The sequence below is a fragment of the Toxotes jaculatrix genome, chromosome 4 (assembly GCF_017976425.1).
Source record: "Toxotes jaculatrix isolate fToxJac2 chromosome 4, fToxJac2.pri, whole genome shotgun sequence".
Taxonomy (NCBI): domain Eukaryota; kingdom Metazoa; phylum Chordata; class Actinopteri; family Toxotidae; genus Toxotes; species Toxotes jaculatrix.
In genome coordinates this window covers 17,492,286-17,517,816 of record NC_054397.1, presented here as the reverse complement: position 1 = coordinate 17,517,816, position 25,531 = coordinate 17,492,286, and the positions used below count along the sequence as shown (strand labels likewise).

At 39.7% G+C, this 25,531-nt stretch overlaps 4 protein-coding genes across 6 annotated transcripts in view; 3 read left to right on the top strand and 1 right to left on the bottom strand.

Moving 5' to 3' along the window:
• prkcaa (protein kinase C, alpha, a) overlaps positions 1 to 2,766 on the bottom strand; it is a 141,414-nt gene extending 138,648 nt beyond the window's left edge. For all 3 annotated transcript variants that reach the window (XM_041036881.1, XM_041036878.1, XM_041036880.1), the window contains exons 1-2: positions 2,397 to 2,766; positions 1,256 to 1,287 (exon numbers count right to left, since the gene is read on the bottom strand). In XM_041036881.1, coding sequence (XP_040892815.1) covers positions 1,256 to 1,287; positions 2,397 to 2,563 — 199 coding nt within the window. In that variant the 5' untranslated portion in view covers positions 2,564 to 2,766. The remainder of the gene's footprint in view (positions 1 to 1,255; positions 1,288 to 2,396) is intronic.
• Positions 2,767 to 6,082: 3,316 nt separating this feature from the next.
• On the top strand, positions 6,083 to 10,234 carry LOC121181089 (beta-2-glycoprotein 1-like). The gene is made up of 8 exons (XM_041036885.1): positions 6,083 to 6,243; positions 6,531 to 6,710; positions 7,320 to 7,416; positions 7,524 to 7,600; positions 8,274 to 8,459; positions 8,697 to 8,876; positions 9,140 to 9,337; positions 9,795 to 10,234. The coding sequence occupies exons 1-8, from the start codon at positions 6,174 to 6,176 to the stop codon at positions 9,905 to 9,907; spliced, it is 1,101 nt and encodes a 366-aa protein (XP_040892819.1). The 5' UTR covers positions 6,083 to 6,173; the 3' UTR covers positions 9,908 to 10,234.
• A 926-nt stretch (positions 10,235 to 11,160) lies between these two features.
• On the top strand, positions 11,161 to 15,450 carry LOC121181412 (beta-2-glycoprotein 1-like). The gene is made up of 8 exons (XM_041037366.1): positions 11,161 to 11,311; positions 11,657 to 11,833; positions 12,264 to 12,360; positions 13,007 to 13,083; positions 13,371 to 13,559; positions 13,642 to 13,821; positions 14,124 to 14,321; positions 15,283 to 15,450. The coding sequence occupies exons 1-8, from the start codon at positions 11,236 to 11,238 to the stop codon at positions 15,345 to 15,347; spliced, it is 1,059 nt and encodes a 352-aa protein (XP_040893300.1). The 5' UTR covers positions 11,161 to 11,235; the 3' UTR covers positions 15,348 to 15,450.
• Positions 15,451 to 16,987: 1,537 nt separating this feature from the next.
• On the top strand, positions 16,988 to 25,516 carry nol11 (nucleolar protein 11). The gene is made up of 18 exons (XM_041037345.1): positions 16,988 to 17,142; positions 17,840 to 17,953; positions 18,464 to 18,520; positions 18,848 to 18,996; positions 19,266 to 19,323; positions 19,609 to 19,750; positions 20,249 to 20,455; positions 20,749 to 20,825; positions 21,305 to 21,428; positions 21,692 to 21,783; positions 22,117 to 22,182; positions 22,304 to 22,488; positions 22,697 to 22,822; positions 23,131 to 23,382; positions 23,602 to 23,680; positions 23,902 to 23,994; positions 24,544 to 24,651; positions 24,831 to 25,516. Exons 1-18 carry the CDS (start codon positions 16,996 to 16,998, stop codon positions 24,942 to 24,944), a joined length of 2,190 nt encoding a protein of 729 aa, XP_040893279.1. The 5' UTR covers positions 16,988 to 16,995; the 3' UTR covers positions 24,945 to 25,516.
• Positions 25,517 to 25,531: the final 15 nt, after the last annotated feature.

The following is a 25,531-nucleotide window of genomic DNA, read 5'->3' as shown; positions in this document are numbered from 1 at the left end:
ATAAAAGTGTCTACAACAAAGTGAAACGGGGACTTTTGACATCATCTGCACTGTTACCTGGGCACTCGCCGCCACAGTCAGACACTTTGGCAAGCCCAAAAGTTTCCACATTAGTTGAGGAATTCTGAGAGTTGTTGCGCATGCTGAAGCTCAAAATGGTGGGTTGATAATAAGGAAATCCACCTTCAGTGAGAGATTGGTGATTGGGGAGCTGATGCCAGCCGCAACATCTTTCCATATTTGTGCACTTTGCGTACCTTCTCTGCCCCCCTCTCTCCCTCTCTCTTCCCCTCTTTCTTTTTCTCTCCCACCTTTTGTCTAAGATACCTCTCTAAAAATCTTTTGTCTTTAACACAGTTAATACCCAACACACACACACACAGATCCCTGACAACAGGCCTGTTTTCACTAAGCAAAAGCTTCACTTGTTAGGAAGCACTTTACGGATAACAAGAAGTTAAATGACACATTTTATTCCATTTATTGCTGTGATAATAATATATAATCAAATCTAGCACCGTGCAACAAGCTCAAAGAGGCTGCCTGTAGAGTCATAGATATCAAAATCATTAACACGTAACATTAGCCACAGAAACCAACAACAAATCCCTTTCTCCGCTGCCAGCTATACTACATGATAAAATAATGAACGGCAATGTTATTCTAGGCTCATTTCCTTCTGGCCACATGATTTAGATGCATCATAACCACAATAACACTACCCTTACTGTGGGCAAACAAATAATTTGCAAAAAAGCAAACAAATCATGAGTGGAAAGGCAATAGTTTTGGTGCATGAATATGAAGGTTATGAGCTTTTGGACACAATGAGTATGAGGTCAGTCTGTTCACTGTTTTGTCATGTTATATATTTAGCAGTGATCCTTTTCATAAGACAACAGTCAGCAGATTTAAGCAGAGGCATGCTCACAGATGTTCACACATGCTTTTCTTGTGTTGGCTGTCAAAATAAAATAAAATGGAACTGGTCTCTCAAAAGCATCAAACATAATACAAAAAAAAAAAAGAAAGAAAAGATCGATCCTAAATGTGATGGTTTGCGTGACAGGCCTTACAACAGTGGCGTGTAAAGCAGCAAAGGAAATACAACAATCTGTGCAAACTTGTCAAATGAAGGAAGATCCTTCAAACAGCTTTTTTGTTCCTAGCGCTTCTACCTAACATAGCGTACATGTCACACACAGAGATGATCATAATATTTGAATGAGTCAGATGTCAGTCAGTTTTGTTTTACCTTGGCACTGGAATCCTTGTTTTCCAAACCCCCTGTGAAGACAAAACAAAGGCTGGATTTAATAGTTGTTTACTCTATCTTAAACACAAATACACACAGTGCATCCATTCATTCATACACAGACACCTTTGTTAATTCCAGGGACAGCGTGGTGCATAATGTGAACTACACAATACTTTCCATATACATTTTCTGTCCATGAGCTGCTAATGGAAAGAGCTGAAGCATAAAGTCTGTACCTCTGCAAGTCACTGCCCACTCCCAGTGTGTTTCAACTAAATTCCATGTGTATATGCTGAAAAATTTCACTGGCTCACACTGCCAGTAAACTGCAGACTGCCCCCCCACCAAAAAAAAAAGCAGCTACACCAGAGTTTTTCATCAGTAAATACTTAAGTCTTTCCATACAGTAGTTTTTAACAGAGAACTTTAACAGAGCAGCTACGTGCCAGTCAGGGGAATCTATTAGTCATCCAAAGACTTTAACCAGCTCCAACCTCAGCCTGCACAGCTGCACTGTTTTAAACAGGGAATACAAGAAGAAAAGTGAGCTTTCACTTCAGTAACTGATATCATTTAATTTACTGGAAACACTGATGCCATGCCACTCTTAATGAAATGTGTTCGCTTACATACACGCACCATTTAAAGTGTTCACACATATGGATCCGGGGATTTTCCGGGGGCTACATGAAAAATGAAAATGACTGTTTTTATTTCACTGGGAATTTTCCCCGTTTTTAGAGATGGTACAATCCGAAAACCCCAAACACGAGTTTCACTCACTCCCCTACAACCAGTCATTATATTCAATATACACAAACACAAAATAAACAACGGCATAACTCCTCCCATATGGTACTGCTGAGACAAAAAATCTCGACCATTTGGGATCCCTGGAGTAAATAAAATCTGCCAGTGTGTGAATGCCGAAGACTTTCGGACACACATGTAGTGCTCCTATACTCGAGAGAAAGTCCGCGAGAAGTGTAGAGGTTTGTAGCATTAAGAAGAGAAAGTTAAACTGAAGTTGTGTAACATCACCGAGCAGAGTGTACTCGACTGAAGTTATCCAATATGCAACAGGCAGCAGTCACTGGGGGGGGCGGGCGGTGGTGGAGGTGGGAGACGGAAGGCTTACCAGATGAAGTCGGTGCAGTGGCTGCAGAAAGTCGGCTGCTTGAAGAACCTGGCGATGAATTTGTGGTCCTTGATTTCGTGGACGTTTTTTTGCCTCAAAGCACCTTTGCGCGCAAACCTGTTCGCGACGTCCGCGGTGAGCGCCTCGTTTGAACTTGTATCAGCCATGTCCCCCACTAAAAACAAATCAACGCTACAGCTTTGCCTTGCTGTGTTGAAAAGTGTTGTCGTCGGTTTTCTTTTTTCTTTTTCTGTCCGTCTAGACGCGCAGCCCTCAGCGTAGAGCCAGCAGAGCGCGGAGCGGCGGTCCTCACAGGAGACACTGTGCTCAAATGTCTAAGGGCTTTCCCTGCCTGTCGATACCACTGGGCTGCTCCACTGACAGCTCTGCACGCCGTGAAGTTAGCCACACTGAAGGCATGCTACGTCAGGCCCCGCCTTCAAAGTAAAAGCCCCCCCCCCCCTTTTTTTTCCCCTCCTCAGTCAGAAGTTAAGCAGCACCTGTGTAATTGCCATTTTAATGAAAACTGCCTGTTAGGTTCAGTCATTACAGGTTTATGTGCAGGCAAGGAAGTACTGAGGCCGTGACTGCAGCTCCCACCACAGGCGGACATTTTTGAAAATGAATTAATGTGTTTTTGTTTGTTTTTATTCACAGCACAAATAATTACACACTTGTTCCCACCCGTACACCTGATCAATAGATCAGCTCAATCAATACTGTGAGTTCATTCCTAAAAGAATGACAATAATAATAACAATATGATGATGATGATGATGAAAAAATGCTTTTTTTTTCAGGAGGACTCGGGACCTGGAAGACTGGATAATTTGTTTTAAGGTTTATTTTTTCTGAAAATTAATGTCTAAAGCCGTGAATGTGCAGGCTGCACCTGGAGCTTCTATGCGTAAGGATTAGTTATGTTTTTGTCTTAAAAAGTGAACAACTAATAGGCCTGAAGTTGTGCTACATTTTTTGTCATTGTTATTTGAAGTTACAAATGCAGTACCTAGTGCAACTCTCCACTGTGTAGTTACAGACTGTACTCATTTTTTCAGATAGCCTACACCTTGTTCAAAGAACTGCAATTCAGTACAACAGCTGAGTTTTTAGTGTAATGTCAAGCTTTTGTTTTTGAGTGTATTTGAGTGGCCATCCCATTTATATTGTCCCTGTGAGGGTAAATTATCAGAAAAACCCCTCCCAGTAGTATAATGCAAAATAATTCAACAGCGCCACAAACTACAAATGGATAAAATAAATAAACCAAAGTTGAGTCAGCTGCTCTCTAAAGCTGAATTGTATAACCTTCATGATGAAAGGAATTATTGCAGGCCTGCTGGACCATATTAGTTTTAGCGAGGTGCACTTAATAAACTAGCAACTGATTTTGTAACTGGGTTATAATATGCAAATCCTCAAAGTGCCATTAAAACAAAATGGTCCTCTGTGTCCTCAGTGTCGCCCTGTATCTGTGCAGCCTTTAATCTCAGTCACCGTCACAAAGGGCTTCACTATGCCATTGTTCACAAAAAAAATAATACATGAAAGCAACAACCCCCAACCTTTTTAAATCATCAAAAAGAACCCATGAAACCTCTCTACGCATTCAGTCTTCTACTGTTAAACACCAAACATTGTCGATTTCTCATGTCCTTGGAAGAAACTGAACTGTCAACATACATGTCAGAAACTTTAATCTCAAAGTTAGCCTGACTACTGCTGGGTTTTTTATCAAGTAAGTGGAAAAAGTAAAGGGACATAGGCCAGGAACTCTTTGATGGCTGTAAACATTTTAGTTTATAATGACCCAGTTAATTTCATTTTATATGCAATTAAATTATAGTCTCAAGTCTGTGGATGTGTCAATCAAACAATACAGTACTTTGGTTGTTTTTAACTAAATCCTGTCGTCTCTTAACGCTGTGGAACAGTTGTCCAAAAGGCTCCATCACTAGTTTTATTTTGAAGTCAATTTTCCTGATCGTGGTCTGCGTATCTTTGTTTAACTTGACGCTTCTCCTTTCCTCTTCCTCCTTGTCACTCCGACTGATGTCACGCAACAGGACCCACTGTGGGAGGGAGGAGGCCCCCGGTCCCGCTGCAGGAATTTAGGATGGGGGCGTCACCGTGTGGGAAAATAGCGCATTACACATTTTTAGCTGTTCACACACACGTTAGAGTTGTGTCGGAGAAACTTCAGCTCTTTTTGTGCTAGTTTCATACTTGTTCATGCTGACAAGTAAAATATCACAGTCTTTGTAGAATAACATTAATAACAATAATTTGTAACATTTTCTCACAAGCTGTAGTGGGTTCACCAACCCTTTTGAGTTTACCAATTCCCTTAGGTTCACTGACCAGCAGAGCAACCTAGGCTGCATCTCAATCCTTCTTGTGTGAAAGACAAATATTTGCAAATTAAATGAGGTTAAATAAACCAGATCCACCTTTCCCTGAAATCACGTGATACTCTGAAATGACCTTTGAAAATATCTGTCACATAAGTATCAAAATACTAGTAAAGACAGATAGTTTTGAGCTGTCAATGTCATGATGTGTATTTCATTCAAATAATGCAGCCTATCTGCCTGGTTGAAGCCACCCATGAAGGCAGTGACGGGGGCAAACCTTTTTTAACAGATATTTTTCTAAATTTACATGTTCATAATAAAATAATCAAATCAGAATCATGTCAGTACAGCCACACAATATATATTTTTAGTATTATTATTATTGTTTTTAATCTACATTAATAAATGAAACAGGCATTTAGAACTACATGTGCGAGCTAATGTTTTTTTCTTCTTTTATCAGAGGAGTTGAAAACTAACACTTTCTTGTGGATGTTGTTTTCATTAATAGATGCAACTACTCAACAGTTAAATTCTATTTAATTTGTGTACATTTTATGTGTTATTGTGAATATTTTTGCCACTTTTATGTATATAGAGTATATTTATTTAATTTCTGATAACTTTAATTTCTAAACTGTTTTGGCAATGTTGGAGATGGAGATTGTTATAATATAAATATTGTTAAAACATGGCTGTTTGTGTTAAATGTCTTTTCTTTTTTTGGGGGGGGTGGGGGGGGCACTTGGAGGGGGATACGCCCAGGGAGTAGTTCAATGTAGAACCGCCACTGCATGAAGGACACACAGTATTACTGATAATCAACAAATCGTTTGACCCGGTTAGGTATTGCATCATTTTGGTGATTACGGTTCTGCAGGTCACAGAGTTTTTATTATTTACATTATTTTTTAAATAAAGTGGACAATCTCCTCTTGCATGCTGAATCAACCTCCTACGTTTCCATAACCAAACAAAAAGAAAACTTTTTTAACCTGCAATACAGCGCATACACAGGGTATCATTCTGTTATGTGACATTATAGCTGTAATGTTGTTTCTCTGCTTCATTAGAGCAGCGATTGAGCAATACTAAAAAGGCTGTGTGTGTGTGTGTGTGTGTGTGTGTGTGTGTGTGTGTGTGTGTGTGTGTGCACAGTGCCTCAGGAGACTCTCTCTCTCATTATTTATGAGTTCATATCACGCTGTGTGTCTGCTGCTCGCTCTTGTACCAAATCAAGGTTATCGATCAACTCTTGGTAAATATGCAGGAGTGAAGACCTTTGAGCCCAATCAATAGGAACTTACACTGGCATCTGATTGGATGAATGCTATCATGGGCCTGTTACCCAGAAGCCCTTATGTTGGCTTCATCCTCCACCCAGATACCGGGGGGATCCTGAGAAGACTCCACTTTTAAGAAGATGGCTCCAACTTTGGCTTTGTTGCTCCTCTGCCAAGTGGCTTTATACACAACTGTAACATCTAAAAAAGGTAAAAATGGAGCACGATGGCTGCTTTATTTTTTTGTGCTTACTGGTAATGTGCTACAAGTACTCCTGTTTGACTTGGTGTTAGTCACTGTCCTTTTTCATTTGCATTTTTTGTATCTTATGCACCTCATGTACAAATTAAAGTGTGCACAGCTTTTACAACTAGTCACAATTCTTCAGCTCTTGAATTATGCTGCTTTGCTGCGTCAAAAGAACTTGGCTGCAAATGTAAACATTATGGCTGTGAATCCTGCCCTTATGCATTTGTCAAATTATGTCTTTAACTAGTTTGCGGCCGCCCATCTATCACTGAAGGGATTGATAAGGCGACCCTGAAACGTGTGTATGAAGTTGGAGAAGAGGTGACCCTCACATGTGAACAGGGGTACATGCCTTCAGTGGCAAACCCTCAAAGGATAACCTGCACGGCCACAGGAGAATGGACACAGTCAAATCTGGCATGTTCCCGTGAGTTTAGACCGTGGAGTTAACATATAGATTTTGTCTACTTGTTCGCAGAGGTGCAACAATAGAACAGCTGTTACTCTTCAATTGTTACAACCATCCAAAAGCAGAATGTGTGTACGGTGGGAGCAAATGTTGGCTGAAAAATACACTGTTCTTCTGCAGACATTAAAAACCATATGAGACCCCCAGAGAAATCACTGCCTGTACTGGAGGGTTTACTTCCAACTCAGGGTTTGTTTCATAGGATTTTCCACCATGTCAAGAACAAAATGATGTCAAACATTTAAAGACACAAGCTAAAGATAATAGTTTTATCAAAAGAAAATCTTCAGTCTTTAAAAATTAAAGAGGGAAGATAGCAGCCATAAATATGTGAAAGTTTTAGCCATGTTTTCTCAAATCACTGCATTAATTTTGATTCAGTGTCCCATTAACTAAAATAAGCTGTTTCTCCTACAAGATCCGCAACAAGTCTGAAAAGACACAATCAGTAATGAATTTTTCTGTTATCCTGCTGTTTATTCTCGCCACACTATTACTTAGAGTGCCTGGCCTACCAGTGATGTAAATTCAGTGTTTTCAGTATTGTATTATCTTATATTTCTATAGCCAAAATGTGCCCAATCCCAAGACCTCTGCAGCCATTAGCAATGGGGAGGACAGAAGCTCCATTCAGGAGTGTCCTTAACTTCACATGTGACGATGGGTAAGACTGAACGAAAGTAAGAATTTCCTGAGCATTTCCTGACATGTCATTACAAGCTGTGTGGTACAGTAATATATGTCAGAATAACACAAACTCTTGTTCATCAGGTATGTCATTCAAGGAGCCAATCACAGCAGGTGTTTACATGATGGCACCTGGAGCAATCCAGCACCTCTCTGCAAAGGTACTGGAAGAGCATACGCACAGTGGAAATGGTTGTAGACTCTTTTGGTGTTCAGTGGAGAGCAGATGTAACATCCATCGCACTTTATGTACAGTGAAAAAGGAAGTCCACATTTACATTTTTGACCGAATCAGGAAGCGAAGCTGTTTTACGTTTATTTTACTGATGCACCTACATTTGCTTCATAGTGCTTCTATAAATGCGTTTCATAATTTTACTGTTTTGTGTTACCTGACACACACTAAGTTGTCAGTTCATTAGGTATACCTAGATGATATAAATGTCGTATAATCCTACAGTCCTGTGATGAATCCAGGTGCTGATTCAACTGTATGATCATTTTTGGTGACTTTTGGTTCCTATTATTTTGTCCACCCCATTCAAATCAGTGAGGGTTGGCTGAATAACAGAAGCAATTCTCTGTATAATGCAACACAATTCAACAGCAGCACAAACTCCATTCTCCAAACAGATCATACAGTTAAATCAGCACCTCTCTAAACCACTTTGAGTTAAAACTGATCATTCTAACCTACTTGAAGGAGAATTTATTATATAAACCCTGATAAATTGTCAACTCAGTGGAGGTTCAGCGTGGATTTTGAGTACCAAAAGCTGACCGAGCAGGATTCAAAGTTTTCAGAGTCAATGCCTTTGTCTTTTGTCCTTACAGCTGTGAACTGTCGTCTGCCCAGCCCACCCAGAGATGGAAGAATTGTCCATAATAAGCCAATTACTGGATCCACCACCACGTATGGGCAAAGCTGGACATATGAGTGTAACCCACCTAAAGCACCAAGTTATGAGAGGGGATCCTGCATGGCCAATGGAAGTGTAACTGAGCCACCGGTGTGCCGAGGTACGCAGGAGATGTCAATATTTACCACATATTCTTTAACCATCTCTTCCCCTTTCAGCGATTTCTCTCCTCCATTATTAATTATGGGCCAAATCAAAGAGACAACAGCACAGCTACAGTATTTAATTGCTCTACCAGCATTTTTAAAATGTCTCCTGTCACTTGTCTTTCCCAGACAGGCTTACTGTGCAATTTTAACCACTACAAAATACCTCTTCATGTTTTTCATCAACCCAGACGTGAGCTGCCCCATTCCAGTAGGTATACCAAATGGCATTATCACCTTTGCTGTGATGAGACAACATGGCTACAAGGAGAAGGTTAAATATGCCTGCAATGAGCACTATGTTCTGGAAGGTGAGGCTGAGATACAGTGCCAAAACACAGGAAACTGGTCTTCCAAGCCAGTTTGCAGAGGTGAGTAATGGGACAATTAGAAGCCAGCCTCGGGCTAAATTTTATGTGTTTATGTTTCATTGCTCCAAAAGATTCTGGATTCAGTTGTGCAGCAGTCAATTAGTTAACCAAAAGTTTCTAGACATGCCCAGATTGTGCAATGCAAGCTGGCAGTCTCCAACTCTCTGATTCTGAAAAATAATAAGTTGGTAAAGGGAAACCTACAGACTGAATTTGCAATACAAAACATGCTTTAACTGCTCTGTTTTTTTTTTTCTGTCCAGCTCCCTGCACAGTTGGCATCAAAAGAGGCCGTATTTTCTACAATGCCAAGAAGCTCTGGATCGCAGACCTCAAACCCAACAGAGTCCTCCATGGAGAACACGTTGTCTTCTATTGTCTGAACAGAGCTGAGGAGTGTGGTTATCCTGTGGCCAGCACCTGTAACAATGGAACCCTCCCCATTCCAGAGTGTTTTGAGGGTGAGTTCTTAATGGTCTAAGACTGACCAGTGCACAACTTTCCAAAAATGAAAGTGTGCATTTAGCAGAGAAGATATGTTTTAAATGAAGGCACCATATGGTAAGGAGTTATACAAATGCAAAACTTTTACCCCAAATTGTGTAGTGTTAGAAAAAAGTTGAATTGCATATCTATAACTGCATATTTTCATGTACTGAACACACTGGGGTGAGGAATAATAAGAAAATAAAGGCTTCTAGGCATTTCAAAACAGTGTTTGGGCACAATCTACCCCATTATTTGCATGCTGTCTCTGGTAGTAATGCAGGGCTTTATTTCCCCCCCCCAAAAAAAATTCATAAGTCTGTCAGATGGCTTACAGATGTCTTTGGAAAAGCCTGTGATGCTTCCATGCAGTTACATTAAAATGTTTTATGATTACAGTAATATATCTGCCTTTCTTTTTCTTGCTTTTAGAACCAGGCAGGGTGGAGTACACCTTAAAGGCCAAATCCCTTCCATCTGAAATCACAATGTGTGCTGCTTCACCACCTGCAAGCCCCACAAGCCCCACAGCAAGATCTGCATAACTTTGAACAGAGCGACCTGAAACACTGTGTACACTGATAGAATTTGTGGATCATGGCAAAAAAGCAAAAAAGACCTATAACAAAATGCTGCAAGACAGAGGCCACCTTTGACTGCAGTAAAGAAGTGGTTCTAACTGTGAACAAAATCATGAAAATTAGTTTTCAGTAAAGTGGTGTTCTGGGACCTGAGAGAGTCAGACACCTGAAGAACGCGTGTAGTCTCTTTCCAGTCAGCAGAAACACACACTTTATGTATGTACATAATATACACACATACATGTACCCAGTGCCCAGGTTACAATAAAAACTATTCTGTGATAACACAAATATATCTGCCTCTCTTCTTCTTTTATTCTTGAACTAGCAGTGTCCAAAATTATTTCATTTTATGTTGACATTTGACGTAAATTCTATCCCACAAGCAATTAGTAAATACACTGCCTGGCCAAAAAAAAAGTCGCCACCAAAAAAAAAGATCAGACACTCTAATATTTTGTTGGACCACCTTTAGCTTTGATTACAGATTATGCACTCATTATGATTGACTGATTATGTGGTATTGTTTCCATAAGCTTCTGCAGTGTCACAAGATTTATTTCCGTCCACTGCTGAATACAATTTTGTAATAGACAGGTAGACAGTGTGGCTGATTGAAAATTAAAGTGATATGATGAAATTTTGGGGTCCAAGTCAACGATGCAAGCCATTGTATTTTTAATAAGCTGAAGCTGTTGAATGGTTTTTATTGAGACATGAGTAAAAAAGGGCACTAAAATGATCCAGTCTGCTGGTAACAAAGGCATGAAGTGTTTCTTAATTTGCCTCAGAGAGAAAACAGATTTTTTTTTCTTCTCTGTATTTGTACTGAGATTGCATTGCTAACTGCCCTTTGATGCCCTCGTGTTCTTTTGTTTTATCTCTGTCACATTTTGCTAAGCTTTTTAAAATGATTTAAACATAAGTAGAATTAGGCTAAACATACAAGGTCTGCGCAAAAAAAACAAACAAACCAAAACAAAAAACAAAAAACCAAGGAAAAAAAATCTTTTGTTCCCGTTTCATAATATTGCAGCAAGGAGGGAAAGTCCACTGCTGGAGCTTCCCAATTCCAGTAAAATGTCACATAGATTTTAATCTGTTATTGCAAACAGCAAGCCAAAAAAACCCCCCAAAAAACAAAAACAAACAAGTACCGGCAGTGAGAAGTTACTTCATGCTGCTCTTATCTGTTTACTTTTAGAGAAACACAAACAGCAGTGAGAAGGGGGACAGAGGTTCAGTCTTTGAACCACAGATCTCAGGAAAGAAACGTCTGTGCATGGACAAGGATGGAGCGCGTAGTGACTCTGTTTCTGCTGTGTCCATTTGTGTTTTTTACCACCGTGACATCCCAACAAGATGACGGTATTTGCTAATATTTCTGGCTTTTATCTGATATTATTTGGCTGTCTATAGAAAATATTTGAACTCAAAAATGGGTTTTGATTTTAATTTCTCAATATTTAAATGTTGACAAATCTCCAAAGAATAATTAGTCATACTGTTTAAATAGTTTACAATAATGTGAAATGTAATTTACACTATTTCAGGACAACTGGATTAAATTTAGTCCTGAAGAGAAAGAGAATCACATTCCTTCAGAATAATCAGCTGCCAGTAAATATTGCTCTAAATTAGACTCATTAAACCATTTTTGTAACTGATTTATGTTCTAAACACAATTATCATTAAATCCATGTGTCTTTGCAGTATGTTTCAGGCCTGAGATGGCTGCCAGCATTGAGATGAGTGGAGTCCAGAGGTACTTTAACCCTGGTGCAGAGTTAGTGCTGTCCTGTAAACCAGGATACACCCCTGTGTCGGGCCCTCGGAAGATTGTTTGCACTGCAAGTGGACAATGGACAAAAACCAGATTAATGTGCATACGTGGGTCTCCATTATTCTAGTGAGAACTTAAGGTCTTGTGACAGAACAAATGTTTACGCCTAAGTAATTTGATTTTGTAGGATACATTTTTTTTAAAAAGTACTGCTTACTATTGCTGATTACTGTACTCTTTATTTGTGTTATAAATACAGAGGTAATCAGATACTGTAACTATTACAAATATTGTGTTAATTTATCTTTTATGCTGCAGTATGTGAATGATGTATAATATGTAGAACATGTTGCAGTTGTGCAGATAATCTGCACAACTACATCACAGCTTGACTTCAGGGTTGTAAGTAACTACAGTAGGTAAAGCATACATGCAATTCGTGTGTTGGCATTATTCATAAAAAAAAATATTAATAATAATAACTGAATAGCAAAAACTTCTATTTACACATGCTCTCTACTGTATTCTCACCCGCAGCAAAACTGTGTCCTTATCCTGATCCACTGTCTAATGGAGAGTTGTACTACGAAGATACCGTGTACCAGAGTACAATCAACTACACTTGTCATGAAGGGTAAAACCAGAAGATCTTGTTGAATTTTATTGCGACATGTTCCATAACTTTGGGGATAATCTCTCAATAAAACTGGACAAGACTCCCTGATATGCTGATGACGTAGATGCAGAGGCTGCTGTTTGTGTCTGAAGTGCAGCCACCTTGCTCTTCCATGCACATTGGTGGTATTTTTAAAAAAAATGATTATCTTTGTCATTGGAGAACTTCATAACAAATCAGCACTGCAGACAACTGCTTGTCTAGTGTTGGTTGCAACCAAGTGCCGACATTTAAAGTGCAACCGTGTTGATGAATTTTTATATATTTCATCTATGTCATCTGTTTTACCAACACGACTTGTGTTGTTAATTGTGCAATTGACTTTGATAATTTAAGCATGAACAGAGCAACCTAGTGAAAACAGCTGACTTTATCAGTAGTCTGCTCATCACACATTAGGTGTAGGTAATGTGACCACTAAACCAAAGTCAGAATAATGTTTTAAATGATTTTGTATGCATCCAGCTGATATTTTAACATTCCTCTGATCAACCAACATTCGGCTTCAAATGCATACAGCCTGATTGGAATCAGTTATCAAGTATTTTGTGTGTCATTACAACCTAAGTAGAAACTGACTTAATGATATGGCTGCTCTGCACAGGTATGTGTTGAATGGAGCCAGCAGTGCTGTGTGCCAAGCTGATGGAACGTGGAGCGTACCAGTACCAGCGTGCAGGCGTATGTAATCCACTGCATCCTCCTGCAAGACCAGGAAAATAAAAAAAAGAAAGCTTAATGCATAAATTACATGCTTGCTCTCATCCAACATTTTCTGTGGTCTTTGAAGACATTATTTAGCCCCCGAAAAAACATTTGTATTTGTTGTTGAGAACAACAAAGCTATCACTCAGTTCCCAGGGTAAATCTAATCAAGCTGTTAAAAATACTATATAAGCACATATACAGTACAAGCACATATATGCCAGTACATATAGTTTAAACATATTCTCTCTCCTCCCTTGCAGCTGTGTCCTGTGGTTTGGCTCCAATTCCACAGTCAGGGATAATAATTTATGACAAGACGATAAGAGGGAACACCACTGATTACGGCGTCACAGGGACGTACAAGTGTCTGCCTCCATATGTACTTATTGGTGATGCGAGAGCGGAGTGCACTGCCAGTGGCACCTGGACCAAGACACCCGAATGCAGAGGTATGAGATGCCATGCTAGCGCTGCAAGACATATTTCCAGTTCAAAGGTCATTATTATTATTCCCCATTTGTTCCTTTACAGTGGTGACATGCCCTCCCCCGGAGAACATCAACGAGGGCTACATGTCAAGCAACGAGCAGAGAGACTATGACTACATGGAAACAGTCAAATATGGCTGCCATGGACACTATGTACTGGAGGGAAGCCTGCAGATTGTTTGTCAGAAGAATGGGAATTGGTCTGAAAAGCCATCCTGCAAGGGTAGGACTACAACCAATATTACAATCATTTTATATCACAGGTTTGCTTGCAATGCTTCTGCATTTGACCTGTACTGAAAACTATGTTTTGAATAATAATATTCTGAACATCATCATACATGATGACCTTGAGCTGAATTTGATGTAGTACAATAAAATAACCTGTCAGACACCAAGTGATTTAAACGCTTTCCAGCTCCCTAAACTGCAACTCATGGGGTCATGCAGATGTCTTTCAATATTACTGAAAAAAAATCACCATTTCTCCAGAATAATGTTTTTTCTGCTCCTTGTGACTTACAGCTCCTTGCAGCGTTGGCATACAGAGAGGACGGATATTGTACAAAGGACGAAAACTCTGGATCAAAGAACTGGATCCTAACAGAATCTTACACAAAGAAATCGTCTCACTCTACTGCTTGGACAAGGCCAGGGGGTGTGGATATGCAACGCCAACCCAGTGCATCGATGGAAACCTCAAAATACCTGAATGCTTTGAACGTAAGGAATATTTAGAAGCAAAACATATCAGAAAAAGCTGTTCATTCTTTTTTTTTTTATGGACGTATACTACCGTTGAAAGGCTTTACAACATCCCCATTTTTCCAGTTTGTCTTGAAATGTGAGACGTTCAAGTCCAGTGAAAAGCCTTAACATAAAGGTACAAAGGTAAGTAGTAAATAGCCCAAGGTTTAAAAAAAAAGAAAGCTCAGGCCACCAAAAAATGAAATTCCATTTAAAACAGGATCTTTGCAAGAAACCGACTAACTTAGATATTTCCTGTACAGTGGTCTGATGGAAGTAAATTAAGCCTTGAAAGTTAACGTAAACAATTCCTACATGTAATCCAAATTTCACTGACCACTTCAAAACCCTCTGTCTGTACAAAGGCAGTGTTGGAAAAAAAATCATCCTCTGATTCATTATTAGGACAATGTTGTACTGCAGTAAGCAGTAATGTACTGTACATTTTTGTCAGAACAAAAAAAAAAAGAGAAAAAGCTAATTAGCAAAAGAAGACAGGCTGGTTGACCAGGGGTTCATCTGACATAAGATAATGGCCCAAGATTTTAGAAGAAAAGGATAAGAGGGTAGCTTTCCAGACAATGTTTGATTTCCAATGTAGAAAGAATTTTTTTGGTGTTTTAAAATAAGTATATATTTGTCACTGTCATTCACTATGATCTCACAGCCTAAGACATTTTTTTCTTAAGAAAACCCAACAGGGTCATAACTCTCCACAGCTGTTCCTTGGATGATAAACAAGGCCTGGGTTTGTTTTTCTGTAACTTCATGAATGCCCAAATTATAGATCAAAGTTTTTCCCTGTGGAAAACTCTTCCAGTATTAGGGAACTGTATTTCTATTTTAGTAAATGTGCCCAATCTAACCTCTTCTGTGAAACTCTCTCTCTCTCTCTCTCTCTCTCTCTATCTGTCTGTCTGTCTCTGTCTCTTTATAGAGCCCAGCAGTCTTGATTATAACCTTCATTCGGGTTCCCTTCCTTCAGAAATTCAACAGTGCTGAAACATCAGCAGATCCCTTCCCTGATGACTACTAAGCCACTGTAATATGGAATAGGTGTCAGTGTGTTCTGGTCTCTGAAATTAAAGAAAATGGTCTGACTCAAGCTGTCTTTTTATTGTACTGTTTCATCAGACTCAGTCCTGATTAATAATGTGTTTTTCCGCTACTTCACCTTCACCAGTGTGACTTAGCACAAGATCCACAAGGTATTTATGAAGATTTTACAAGATTTTACTATGGTCTACCACAACATGACTTTTTTAAAAAAAAATCTTTTTCTTTTATATCTCAGTTTGCATTACTATGTACCAGTGAGGACTCCACACCTATGACACAATCCCCAAAAGAATGTAACATAATGGACTTCATAAATCAATGTCATAAATCTTAGGGTATAACAGGCTTTTGTAAATGTACTTTGTGAACAGATGTGTCGTTCAGACAAATTCCCAATAGCACAAAACTGCAAACACTCTGCTATACATCAGTTCTTAGCAACGGTATTCATGGGCCGGTTTGTCCATGAAGGAGGTGTTAGTAGTGGCGGTTTTTGGCACGGGCAAACCGGTCAGCCGCCTGGGGAGGCATCACATGGGGGGCAGCACAACCACATGCCAACACTTTCAAAAGATTTTACCAAGGTTATGTAAACACGTACTCTAATGGAATTAGTGGGCTAAAGTCACCTCGACTTTCTTCCAAATAACACACATTTCATTCATATTATAAATACAGGCCTATATGGTTTTGTTTTTCTGATAATCCTGCTCCCAGGATCACACTTACTCTGGCAGTCACTGTGGCTCAAGCAGAGAGGAGCTTTTCAAAGCTAAAGTTGATCAAGTCGTACCTGAGGTCAACCATGTGTCAGGAATGGCCCACTGGCCTTGCTGTCAACAGTGTCAATCACTCAATATGGGATCAGGTTTCATATGATGACATTATTGATGATTTTGCATCAAGGAAGGCCAGAAAAGTCAGGTTTTAGTTTTTGGTTGTTAGTTTTTTTTTTATAGTGTTGTACTTAGATTTCCTTTAGTGTGTTTTCATTTGTGTGATGGATTTGTGCTATTCTGAATATTTATTCTACATTTTATTGGTATATTATTCTTTTATTTTCTTTATTATTCTAAAGTAATAAAATTATATTGTTTTTATTTTATATTATTATTCTCTGCTGTTGTTATGTGTGATGTGTATATTTTTGCCACTTTTATGTATATAGAGTATATTAATTTAATTTCTGATAACTTTCATTTCTAAATTGTTTTGGCAATGTTGGAGTTGGAGATTGTTATAATATAAATATTGTTAAAACATGGCTGTTTGTGTCAAGTGTCTTTTCTTTCTTTTGAGGGGGAAGTTGGGGGGGGGGGGGGGCGCTCGGAGGGGGTGTCGCCCAGGGAGTAATTCAATGTAGAACCGCCACTGGGTGTTAGGCCATACTGTAATGTGCAAAAAGCTTTGTTTAAAAAGGTGCACATTCCACAACAGGGAACAAGAGGATACTGCATGTTACCGTCAAGCTTGTGCCTCAGGATCAGTTTAACAACCTCACATAGCAGCGAGATTTGAGCCTCTCGTGGTTCCGCATGGCATTCGTCTATTCTCGCGATATCCTACGAGCTCCACTTTCTTCTCGTCCAGCATGGCCGCGCTGTATGAGGGATACACGTTGTGCGGACTTGTTCCAGCTCAAAATCTGTCACATTCAGGTATTCAGGGCATCGAACAGGAGAGGGACAGCGACCATGTCGTCGTCACGGACTCAACCAGATCTGTCACGCTGTACAAGGCAAGTTCTACTGTTTGTTTTGAGGAGGCTCTCCTAACCTGGGCCAGCTGATCTGTGCGACCTGTAAAACTCGTGTTGGCATTTCAGCAATAGCGACATAATCCACAGGCAAGACATACCTTACTGCTGTGATACTAGTCTGACTCCCTTTTCCGTGGAAATTGTCTGTAAGGGTCGCACAGCTTGGAGTAAAATCATGCTAGTTTACAAATATAGGCGATGCATGTTGGCTAACGTTAGCTATATCCACCGCAAGGCACACACATCTTGCTAAATGATAACTTCTCCTGGGTAGGCTCAGCTTAGGTTTAGCTTATTACCTAGTAGCTGACGCATAGCTGCATTTATCACTGTCAACTTTCAGAAGTGGCTACTTATTATCTTCTACCGTCATCCTAACATGGATAGCGAACAGCTTTGACCCGCTAAAAACACTGCAGCTTTTATGAAATAAGTTATAACTTTGTGTAAATGAGGTAAGGCAGCTACATGATTACACTGGTAGAATTTTTAAATGTGTTTGGTTTGATCACAGGAATGAGATTTATTTTAGGCCAACAGTTTGTCATGGAGGACTTTATGGCATTATTTTATATGTAGTAGTGTTATGGGTAAAGGGAAACTGTGATACAATAGGTTATGCATTCTTGAAGAAAGTGATGTTATTAATTGTTCCTCCCTTTTGTGGTTCTGCCAGGTGTCAGACCAGAAGCCGCTGGGCAGCTGGACGGTCAAACAAGGTCAAACTCTGACCTGTTCAGCAGTCTTCAACTCACAGACCAAGGAATATGTGGTCATCTCAGACAATAAGGTAGTCTTTTCTAACCATTTGTGTATTGTATGTATTTGTACCGAGCCCCACTGACTTGTTGCCAGATTGCAATTGGTCAAAAATTAACTAACCAAGTAAGTTATCCTTATTTTCCATACACTTAAAGATGGTGTTACACTTAAAGAAGTGAACTTCCAAACACATATCACTTTATTGTTTATTGAAAAAGCAGTAACTGAAAACTTTATTTTTCAATAAATGTGTGTGAACTGTTTGTGAATTTACTGCTTCATTTCGCATGGTTTAATTCTTCCATCCACTTGTTTACAAGGTTTGTATTATCAGTTTTCTTTGTCCATATTGTTACACTGATTCACCAAACAATTGTAGTACTTTTTGAGGTGTGACCAGTTAAACTTAAAGCTTGAGGTTCTGGAACAAATATATATTTTATTTCATTTATGTAGACCCTAGAGGTCTGTTTACAGCCAACCTTTCAAAAATGTCTGTTGCCTTAGAATTTCTTGTGTTTCTGTTGTTGTCTTCAAGGTGATCAGAATTTGGAAGGAAGAAGACCTACTCTTAGACAAGGCCTTCAAAGCAACTGTAAGTCATGGATATTCATCTCTTCTGCTAGTCACACCAAGCAAGCCGGCAGTTTCTGTTCACACTCTACATCCATTCCATGTGAACATTTCCATAGTCCTTAACCAAAGTTACAGAAACTTGAAAATAAATTAGTTTTCTTTCTTTCTACTGCTGATATGGTACATGGTACCATTTGTTGCTGTGATCGCGTAACATTGTGATGTTTATGGTGCATCCATAGTTTTCAGAGTTACCAGCTAAATATGTCATTATAAGTGTCCTCACTGATTGTTGATACAACTGAACGCATTCTCGTTCTTGCCTCCTTCTGTATGTCCTCTCCAGGTGTCATCAGATGTCTGGAGGGTCCATTGTGTACACGGAGGGGAGCCAGTGGTCTTGTTCCAGAGAGGAGCTGTGAGACTGCTGGACTCTCTGCTCTCTGCTCCCCAGCAGCCCATAGAGGAAGTCCTAGCTCAAGAAGAAGCCATCAGGTCAGCATCATTATGCCTTACAATCCCAGTAAATCGCTTGTGTTACAATCTTCAGAGCGAGGTTCAGAATCTGCCCCAAGACGTGACACATTTCATCAGCTGACCTCTGTTATAAGGATACATCTCCCAGCTTTGATGTTCAGGAAACAAATTAGACAGACATAACAAAATGACTAACATTGAAATAACTTTTCTTTCTTGCCAGCGCTGTGCTACAGTCTGACCTGTCATTTCTTGTAGCATGTTGATGAGTTGTCTTTTGTGTTTAGGTGGAGCACCAACATAGTGGCAGAGACACAGCAGTTAATCATCTTCACAACTGAACAGGTAACATAATTTTATACATTTGGCTTTTGACTTAAGACACTGAAGCTGATAATTCAGTGCAGTTAATTCAAAGTATTCATTGGACGTGTATCATGACACTAAGCTATAAAGACAGTTAATTCACTGACATGCTTGTGTGCTTTCAGGGAAATTCATGTGAAAAACCTGAATTTTTACCAAAAAATAATTTTGTCAGTCCTGGTTATCTCCTCGGGCATCAGCATACACTTATTGATATTTCTAAAAGCCTGTTTGCCTCTAATGGCTCTGACTGTCTTCCCACAGAAAGGAGATCATTTCCTCTACCTGCAGAGACTGAACCCCAACACCCTACAGAGGTACCGGCTGGAGAGAGAAGAGCCTGGTCTCGCCCCATTCAGCTTCTCTGCCTCCTACAGGGATAAACACATCCGCCTGCTTTATCTCTGTAAGCCTGAATTTCCTGTGAAAATATTTTTAGTGTCGTATTTGACAGCTCAGGCCAGTTTCAGGGACTTGGGAGTGAAAATGTACTCAACACAGTGAACACATGAATTTCTGATAGAAATGAAAAAGCATGTAATTACTGACATTGAAAGCCAACGGTAGCAACTTTACTACTTTGGGAACTCTGAAATAAAGAAGGACACGTTAAAGGGTGCACACACTGTTTAAATTCAGCACACTGTTACTGCTAATGGAGATCAACCATGGACAAGGCACTCCACCACTGGTTGTGCAGCCAGTGCTGATCTTTGAATTAAATGAAAGCTTCTACATTTGGAATCAAAAAAAATGTTGAGGTTTGTTTTAAGTTGTGCATTGTGTTGCACAAGCAGGAGATGTCACATGTAAGATGAGTGAGAGTGGTGTTATTCCTCCCTCTAGCCTCTTCTCTCAATAATCCTTTTCACTTTTTGTGCCTCATCGTTTTCCTGCCACCCAGACCCTAACGGTCATGTGTACCAGAGTGTGGTCTCTGTCCGGGGCCTGGGAACTGAAGAGGGGACTCAGGCTCTTCCACTTCCCCGTAGCCTGCTGCTGGGTCTTCCAGTCGGTGAGGGCCTGCTGGAGGCAGCATCAGCCCTGGTCCTGGATGAAGCCCATGTAGCTGTTGTGGGGGTTCCACACCCCTCTGCTGGAGCTGGTAAAGGTAAGTTGTTTATTTACTTTGATATATCTTTTTGAGGTTTTCAGATATAATTAGTTTGAGTATCAGGATGGTTGTTTCAGTTTTCTCTCTACTAAAAGCATGACTTTAAACATGACAGATCTAAAGTCTATCTGGGACACACAGTTAGGATCTCAGTAAAGAGTCAGTCAACATGCTCAATACCAGAGCTGTGCCCCAAAGGTTTTCAGTATGAGAACGTCACACCAGAAAAGTAAGAAAAGTAATTATACGAGTTGGCAGCTCTGACTTTAACTCTGACTTTGATTTTTCAGACTTTCTCTGCATCTGGAATACCAATTTCCAAACGCTTCAGGCAGGAAAAGAGATGGCGGGTAAAATCTATGGGCAGGTATGGATGATGTGTGTAGCGTATTTAATTTAAATAACCCACCAAGCTAATTTTTTCTGTTTCTGTTTAATGATCAGCGGATGAAAAACTGTTAATTATGTGTAGCCATGCTAGCAGCAGGGCCTTAGAGCTCACACAGGAATACAGGACAATCACCGGTGTGTGCATGAGTTTTTGTTGCTGACGTTAATATTATGCATGAATTACCGACTCAGGCTTCCCTCATTGTTGTTATTACTGCAGGCCAAGGTTCCCTGTCCTTCCAGCTGCTGGGTGCTGATGGAGGACTGTATGACTTTGGTAGAACATTGTGTCTGCTCTCCACTGTGACGGGGTTCACTATCCCTCCTCACAACTTTATAGCAGTTTACACTCTTAAAATAGACGCATAAATAGACTAGTTGGGCAGTCTGTATTATCTGTACTGTGTTTACCTGTATCATTGATTTTCATTTGTGTTCATTTTCTTTCTTATTTAGCTGTGGTGTTATTCCAACAAGTTATTCATTCCACATGGGAAAACCCTGTCTGTTATACCATTTGTGTGCCCCAAATCTTCCCTGGCCTCTGCACTGGGGAAACTCAGGCAGGCCAAGACTGAAGGTGAGCTAAAACAAATTTGTAATTCTGTGACTGTAATAATAATCACTGCTTGCAACTAAAAAAAGCAAACAACACAAACCTGCGACCTTTAAGACCTGCATGCATGATTTAGCATATGCAATTAATAAAGCAACTGTACACTGTATAATGCGTATTCAGTCATGTGGTCAGTTGTCCAAACTGAGACTGTAGCACTGCTAGTGATGTCTACATTGAAAATTCTTGCGTTCACTCAGTACAGTGTGTTTTTGTAACTGTCACAGACTCCAAAGCTCCAGCTTCTGTACCATCTTGGAATAACATTCTGCATGGAGAGAAAGCTCAGCCCTCTCGAACAGTGGAGACCAGGAAGACGGTATGTTGTATAACTATGTTTAAAAGGAGTTTTTGAGGCAAAATAAGGCGACATACAGCAAGGCCAGATTTCTTGCTGTATGAATTGTTAGTGCATCAGCCTCACACTCTTGCCTTGAAAATTCTCAATTACAATGTTTCTCAGACCGACGGTGTACATAAAAAAAACTTTATAGATAGTGCTATACCACTATCTCCAAATGAAATTGTGATTTATTGTAGTTGCTGCAAAATACTACAAGACTACTGAATTGTTTTCTTTAGGATTGGTTATTTTTTTGTAGTTTTATCTGTAAAGGCAAGCCAAATGAATTTGACTCTTCTTTCCATACAGAGAACAAACCGTAAGACTCAATCAACACCTTGTTTAACGATTGACCAAGTTCTGGCGCTCATCAAGGTAAAAATGTGATTTTTCATGGCTCTCTAACAATATACTGAATCTGTATGCTTCCACATAACAAGGTTGACAATTTCTGACATGTTACAATTAACAAAATATTTTTATTTTCCTAATGTAGACAGCTCCAGCAGAAGATGTCCAGAAAGAAGTGGAGGGGTTTCTATCCCGATCAGACATTCAGGGTTTACAGCCTTCAGTGGGGCAGCTGGTATCAATCCTTGTGTCCCGGAGCTTGTCTGATCCAGCCTTCTACACTCCTAGCACCCTGGCACAGCTAGTGCACACTCAGTGCCTCTGCCACAGGTCAGTAAGGCAAGAAAGTAACTGAAAAATTAAAATGTTGTTTCCCAAAACTACTGTATCTGCCTTTATTCCACATAATGCATTGTTGTACTTTAATGCGCTTGTAAGTACCAAAACAGCATTTGAATGGGAAAAGTCATAACTGAGTTGGTTTACACTGCAGTTGCTGTTGTTGAATGTGACCATTTACCACTATGACCATCCACAGTGTGTGTCCTGACCTTCTGCTGTTGGCCCTGGAGAAGAAGGATTACTTTCTGTGTCAGCTCTGCTTGCAGTTCTTCCCTGACATCCCTGAGGCTGTCACCTGTGCCTGCCTCAAGGCCTTTATTAGGTAAAATCAAATTTATTTCCAACTATGTTGACTGATGTTTATGAAGTTATGATGAAGTGCACAACCCCTTCAGTGAACATAATGATAAAGGCATGAGTACATGTCTCTGCCAGTGTCCTTTTTGATACGACCACAGGGGGGCACTAAAGTAATACATTTGTCAAATTCTGCAAATAGTGGGTTCATACAGGTGATTTCAAATGTTTAGTTTGATGCAACTCATTTTAAAAAATATCTTTCTTATTAGACTGACCTGATGTAATATAAAATGATAAAATAACAGTGTGGTGTATACCTTCTTCTTGCAGTATGCCAGACGTCGATGCAGAGAAAGTGAGTCTGGAGCCTGACAGCGTCTCCTTCATGGAATCCCTAATCTCTAGGGAGCATGGGCAGGCTGGTTTGCAGAATGGTTTTAGCCCCGCGTCCTTTGACGAGGATCGCTCAGACGCCCTCAGTGAAGGTGGTGCTATCATGAAGACCAAAGAAGAAGACAAGGAGAAGACTTCAACTCCATCAGAACAGATCTGTCCAGTGGGATTACACAAGGCTGTTTTACTGTATCCTTCAAGTGCACAGTCACTGAAACACAACATTTCACCAGTGTCTTTGACACTTGTCTCAGTCAGATGTTTTTATGCCTTGTATCCAGAGTTTCTGCATATTTTGTGTATTAGATATAAATCTTATAAAATATAAAGCTGTAGTAGAGAAGACAACCATAGCTCAATTTAAAAAGACTGAGAAATAAGTATGAAATCTTAACTCAACCTTCAAAGAAATGAGGTCTTGCAGTCGGCGTACGGCGACAGTTTCCTCCTCCCACACCTAAAAGATCTCTCCCCCCAGCATGTTGTTGTAAGTAACAGATAGTTTTAGTTATTTAGGTAGTTCACTGTGTGCAAACCGTACATACAGTTTACAGTCCTGGGTCTTTATCCATAGTTTCTGACTGTGATATAGGTCATTTGATATTTCACATCTAATGGTTTGCTCTTGTAAGATTCTTGGTAAGTCCAACTATAGGTCTTTTAAAAACCTGTATTTACAATGTTCATTTTCTTTTTTCATCCAATCAGCTTTTCCTCCAGTACCTGCAGTTTCTCTACCTAAAATATTCCCAAGATGCTTTCCCACAGATGCATGGATTGAGATCACCAAGTCTGGCTCAGGTCTGTATTAATGTCTAACTAGGTAATTAGGGTGCCCACACTTGACATGTCAGTGCAGGTAGTTGTTTGTCACAGCAGGACACGTCACTTGACTTATGTGGAGGCAGAGAAGGGTACTTGCTGACAGATTTTCAAATCCAGACATGGTGGAGATCAGACTTTTATTTTAACCTGACCTGTGTGCAGTCTGAATTCAGTTCAGCCATAATGCATATGTCAATGTCAAGAGATGGAGAGTTATTCTGAGATAGATTAAATTAAATATAGCCCCTAGAAACACACAACAGTTTTGTGCCTAGTGTGATCACATTTGCCAAAATCCCATCAACATGGTCTGATCTCAAAAATAACATTTTAGTTTCCCAAACATTTTTTACAAACCTATAGTATCTAACAAACGTGTAAAAGCACTGCCATCATGATATACAGATTTTCTCAAGAAAGTTCTAGCAGTAATAACAGTAAAATACTTTTTCAATGACTTTTGACCACAAAATAGCTCTAAATGAAAGGTGTGATTTTTAACTTTTTCTTTGCATTTGATTGTAGATCCTGGATTGGGTGTGCTTGGTGTTGGATGCCCATTTCACAGTGCTAGTGATGACTCCAGAGGCTAAAGGCTTACTGCTGAACCTCCACAGCTTTGTTAAGTCTCAGGTAACAGTCTCCCCATGTTGGTTTGATAATATTCACTCTGTTACTGTTGTTGTTTAGAGACAGGGTTTTATAATGGCCTAGGCAGTGTTTTTTTTTTGTTTTTTTCAGAAAACAAATGGTATTTGGAAAAGATTATCTGGGGAAAAAATTAAAAACGATTTGCTTTCTTGTGTCCTCAGGTGAGACTGGTTTCTGAGCTTGGAAAGATCGAGGGCAGCCTCCAAGAACTCAATAAGATGAAAGTGAAAAAGGATGACGGACAATACTCCATTGAAGTCATTGAGCTGTTTTAGAATGTGTACAGAATTCTTTTAATAAATCTTTGAGCCTGTTGTCTCCTGCCAGCTTTTCACCTGAAGTGGTTTCAGAGTTGTATACATGTCTCTACTGGTATTATAAGTGCATTTTGGCACAGATGCTAGCCATCAGAACTCAAGTTGCATGAGTTTTGTTATTAGACGTTGAATTGACTTGCAGATGCATTTGAACTGTGTATTAACCTTGTTTACACCACTGAAAATTTGCCCAATCAGATAAGGTGAATTGCATGATTAATTTATGCTCTGCTGTCAACCTAGTTAATAATAGGTTTGTGAAATACATGCAGAAGCAAGGTAATGCAGCAGTGTGGTTATGGTTTTAATTCATAATGGGCCTTTGAACATCTTTGAACATGTAAATGAGAGTGAATAGCTGTATTTTCTGTGTCCTAACATGGCTGAATATTTGTAAATCTGTCAGCTGTGACTGTACTGGGTTTTCCACAGGAAAGCCTTTTATATTGTTCTCATGACCACGAGAAAACTGTTAATCCATGTGTGAATTTTTTTTTTTTATTAAAAGATCAAGGTCAAATACAAGCACAGTGGACCAGTGTTGG